Source organism: Tripterygium wilfordii, chromosome 23, assembly GCF_013401445.1.
Source record: "Tripterygium wilfordii isolate XIE 37 chromosome 23, ASM1340144v1, whole genome shotgun sequence".
Classification (NCBI taxonomy): Eukaryota; Viridiplantae; Streptophyta; class Magnoliopsida; order Celastrales; family Celastraceae; genus Tripterygium; species Tripterygium wilfordii.
Window position 1 is genome coordinate 3,688,025 of NC_052254.1, and position 5,048 is coordinate 3,693,072.

The window sequence follows — 5,048 nt, forward strand, 5'->3', positions numbered from 1 at the left end:
AGTCATTCTCCACATAATCAATCTACAATTTAAGGTTTTACTCCAAGTGATTGTGAAGCCTGGGCTTGTGATTCTCTAGCAGTAATGGGACAGTTACTAATAAAAGCCGCCATTTTTTCAAATGAACCAAAAAAACCGTTGCGACCTCCAAAGAACTGCAAGACTGTACCCCAACAGCCCAACTCAAGTATCTTCACGCCCATCTCCCCAAAACCCACTAACCCATAAACCCCGTTGCAATCTGCCAGCTCGTTAACGCCGCTGCAACGTCCAACAATGCGTCTTTCTTCTCCTACGCTCGGAGGGTTTTCGATCGCCTTTGTCACCGCAATACTTTCATTTACAATTTCATGATCAGAGGTTATATGCAAATGAATCTGCCGACCGACGCTGTGTTTTATTACTTAAGACATGTTGAACTGTGGATTTGAGGCTAATAAATTATACCTTTCCATCATTGATTAAAGCTGGTAAGGTTCATGTCTTTAGTGCTTCTTGTGTAAAAAAACAGTGTCGGTCGAGTAGTGCATGGCCATGATGTTAAATTTGGATTTGATTGCGACCCTTTTGTTCTTAGTGCGTTGATTAGGTTATACTCTTCTGTTCACGTGATCGAAATTGCGCAGAAGCTGTTTCATAGTAGTTCTGAGAGGGGATGAGGTGGTGTGGACAGCGATAGTAATGGATATGGAAAAGTGGGGAATGTTTAGAGTGCAAGGCAATTGTTTGAGAAAATGCCTGAGAGGAACACGATATCGTGGAGTGCTATGATGGCTGCATATTCTCGAGTTATTGACTTCAATGAGGTGCTTTGTTTGTTTAGGAGAATAACTTGGCACAGTGCCAAATGAGTCGGTACTTGTCATTGTTCTCAGTACCTGCGCTCATCTTGGCACAGTAGCACTGTTGATGAGGGTTTTTGTTCGCCCGTCATCAACGCCTCCGTGCCTCGAACCCACTGGTGTAGTGATAGTGTCTCTCCCCTACACCATCAAGGTCAAGGGTTCGAGGTACGGAGGTGTTGATGACGGGCGAACAAAAACCCTCATCAACAAGCACAAGGATTGTGGGTTCAGTCCTATGCTAAGCGGTACAGACTCGACTCAAACCCAATCTTGGCTGCTGCGTTAGTTGATTTGTACTCAGAATGTGGTTATGTGGAATCGGCCTGCTTAGTTTTTGATGGTATTTATGACAAGGATGCTGGGGCTTGGAATGCCATTATTTGACATTTGTCGCTCTACTTGCTGGTTACTGCATGCATACATGCAAGGATGATCAAAGAGGGCCTTGCATTATTTGAACAAATGGATTCAGTGTATGGAGTTGAACCTAAGCTTGAGCATTATGCATGCGTTGTTGATCTTCTGGCTAGAGCAGGTATGGTAGAGGCAGCTGAGAAGTTTATAGAGGAGAAGATAGGAGGACTTGAAGGAGGAGATGCAAACGTATGGGAAGCGCTTCTAGGGGAGTGTATAATTTATGGGAATGTTGTTTGGAAACGAAGTGTGGAAAAAACTTGCTGATATGGGCAGAGCTGACTGTGGCGCTCATCTGCTCTCTTATAACACATATAAGGAAGCATGATGGGATACAGAGGCAAACAGAGTCAGGGACTTGATATCAGAGGTTGGAATGAAGAAGAAACCCGGTTGCAGGGTTATAGAGGTCAATGGTGTGGTAGAAGAGTTCCTTGCAGGCAATTTTTGCCTCCCGCAAGCACAAGAAATTTATAGATGTTAGATTCCTTTTCCAAAATTGTTCCGCTCACTGAGCAGTCTACCTTTTCTCTGTTTTCACCTGGTTTTGAGCTCGCTGTCATCAAGGTAACCCAAATACTAATTCCATGTTTTTTTTTAATGCCAACTTGTCAGATTTTGATTTGCTTAATCCTTTTTTAGAGCTTAGGCTTTTTTTAATAGGAATATAATGTTTTAATTGAATCTATAGTATAGGAGTATAATGTTGTAATTGAATCTGTAGTATAGGAGTATAATGTTCTGATTGAATTGTAGTATAGGAGTATAATGTTCTTATTGAATCTGTAATATAGGAGTATACTGTTGTGATTGAATATGTAGTATAGGAGTATTTTATTAGGTCCTTGTACTGTGGTCTTGAATATGCTTTAAATTGATTTTTGGTTGAACATGCCTGTTGTTTGGCAATTGTAGGAGAACTTTTTTCCAGGTTTGGATGGCATTACTACAGGGATATAATGCAGTCTCACATATGGATGAGTTCCTGCTCGTCTAATGATTTAACTTATATTCCTCGAGTAAAATTTGAAAAAATTCCAAAAATTGGGTAAGAATTTGAATCATTGGATGATGCCCATGATTTTTATAACGAATATGCAAGGGAAGTTGGATTTAGTATTCGTATGTGGACTTCTAAAAAAACAAGAGAAATGAAATCATTAGGAGGGAATTCGTCTGCTAGAAACGAGGGTCTCGGGAGAAGATAGAGTTAAATTATGTTTCTAAGAGGAAACGAGGTATAACAAGAGAAGGATGTAATGCTAAGATATCTCTTGTGAAGTCGATTGAGGTGAATTGCGAAGGCGTGTTACGAGTGAACCTGAAACTGGTGAGGGATGGTGTATCTAAGGTTTTAAGATTTCAGCCCTTGGATTGATCCAACGGCTGATAGTGAAACCTGCAAGATACACCCTTATTTTAGGGGATTTGGGGGCTCCGCAATTCCTTAACGTCTACAATTCATATCCAATGGTGAAGAAAAAGTCATATAAATTTTAAAAATGAAAAAACAAAAATGTGATGTGACGTGGCACATCTCTCAAACCATTGGGTTTCAATTGTAGACTCTACAATTTGAAACTAATTATGGAGCCCCCTAATCCTATTTTAGGACCACATGTGAGAAAAGTTGTATATATATATTTGGTAAATTCATTGCCATAGCCGGCAGTATACTTGGTTTCTTAAAGAAGCTACTTTTACATATGAAAACAAAAACACAAGAGTGGAATCACAGGTATAGCATGTGAATAGAAGATGCCTATCACAGGATGGTGAGGCGCAGTTCATTCATGTACTCACTCTTCTGCAATTCGTACAATTTTCTTTCCGATGTTGTGACCGCGGAATAGTCCGACAAAAGCAGAGGGAATGCTCTCCACCCCATCTGATATGTCTTCAAGCGCCAGAATTTTGCCAGAACGAATGTGATCACAAGTTGTTGACATGAAATCCGCGTACACATTTATGTGATCAGCAGCTAAGAATCCTTGAATTCTGATTCTTCTGTAAACAATGTCTAGCATATCTGGTGCAGCTCTTTTTCCATCATCTGTGTATTCAGATATTACCCCACAAACAGCCACTCTTCCAAATCTATTCATGTTAGCCACTGCTGCCTCTTGCATTTCACCACCCACATTGTCATAGTATATATCAATCCCTTCTGGGAAGTACCTGGAAAAAAAAAACACAATTTAGTTCCAAATTCAGATATAAAGTGATTCAATTTTCATTGTTTTGGTCATACCTCTTAAGAGTTGACTTCAAATCGTTTTCTTCCTTGTAGTTGAATGCATCATCAAAGCCAAGTTTTTCCTTCAGCAATGCTACCTTTTCTTTGGTTCCAGCACAGCCGACGACGTAGCATCCAAGCAGCTTTGCGTACTGACCAACCAGATTTCCAACTGCACCAGATGCAGCAGATACAAAAACTTTCTCACCTTTCTTAGGCTTACAGATCTCAAAGAATCCAGCATAGGCTGTCAATCCACTTGTAAGTCCTGTATATATATGTATCAACAGATGAACACTTCAATTGTAAACCCAATATAATTATTATTTTTTAATTACCTAGTATTCCAACATGGTGAGACAGAGGAAACCCCATGGGATCCAACTTGCTTATAATTCCACCACTTTTAATCAAACTATACTCTCCCCATTCAATAAGCCCCACAACCAACTCTCCCTTCTCAAATTCAGGATTTCCAGAAACCACCACCTTTGCCACTCCATAAGCTTCAATTGCCTGTACAAATCCAAGTAAACAAAATAAGATAAAAATATTTTACACCATGCATGATAATTAAAATGTAATTACCTGAGCAGGAGTAATGCGGAGCGAGTAATCTGAGAGTGTGTGAGTGGGGCTATAAGTTTTCATGCGATTTAGCTGGTAAGGGTCTATGGACACATAGAGATTCTTGACAATAATATCAGCAGACCCAGGCTCGAGTGACAGAACAAGAGGTGCAGTCATGAGCTCGAAATCAGACTCCTTTGGTGCAGCATCTATGTGGGTCTTGATGGTTGTGTATCTATTTGTCACCTCCATAGATAGCTAATATATTTTCTCACCTGATGATCTGCTTTAATTTTCTCTGTATGTATATATACTGAAGCTCAGGGGCCGGCTAACATAACACCTTGTGTGAGAATTCAAGAAATTGAGATTTGTGTGTTTTTTGTATTGTCTAGTTTGTGAAGCTCTTTTGGATGGACTGAAGTGCCTATCACCATCTAATTGCCTGCTACTATTATTTTTACTTATTGACAGCCCACAGTTTTAAAAAAAATTAAAGACAAAATGACAATAATGGAATAATGAGTAATAAGCCTCATGTAATTGAATATTCTTGAAGTCTGTGTTGCTATTAATGATAGAAATTCAGTCCTGCATTGTTGTGTACGTGGAGCCAATTATTATTATGTCAATAGTAGTTGAGCTTGCTTGGATGGTGGATTCATGAAAACTTTTGATGGTTAATATTGTTAAGAACTGTAAATATCTACAAAGACACGCTCTATGTTTAAGGTTTACTTGTTTGTTGTGTGCCGTACAAGTGTGCAACAATAATATTGACGCAGCTCATGTGTTCGATGAAATGTCTGAATGCCAGCATCGACTATTTTGTAAGGTGCATAGGGTTTTTGGTTGATCCATGCGCCTTTCATCTAAATTATGAGGTGGTGCTTCTCTTTGATCTTATGAGAAATTATGTTGTTACCTGTTTATAAGTTTTTAACTTTCACATCTCTCTCGCTTAACATTTTAGTGTGGGTTAC

General features: G+C 39.4%; 1 protein-coding gene and 1 pseudogene across 1 annotated transcript; one reads left to right on the plus strand and one right to left on the minus strand.

Annotated features, from left to right (window-relative positions):
• The first annotated feature begins 1,031 nt into the window (after nt 1-1,031).
• On the plus strand, nt 1,032-1,997 carry LOC119993851 (annotated as a pseudogene).
• An 883-nt stretch (nt 1,998-2,880) lies between these two features.
• On the minus strand, nt 2,881-4,384 carry LOC119993870 (2-alkenal reductase (NADP(+)-dependent)-like). Its single transcript, XM_038841170.1, has 4 exons — nt 4,084-4,384; nt 3,834-4,011; nt 3,511-3,763; nt 2,881-3,437 (listed from the first exon to the last, which is right to left on the minus strand). Exons 1-4 carry the CDS (start codon nt 4,315-4,317, stop codon nt 3,059-3,061), a joined length of 1,044 nt encoding a protein of 347 aa, XP_038697098.1. The 5' UTR covers nt 4,318-4,384; the 3' UTR covers nt 2,881-3,058.
• Nucleotides 4,385-5,048: the final 664 nt, after the last annotated feature.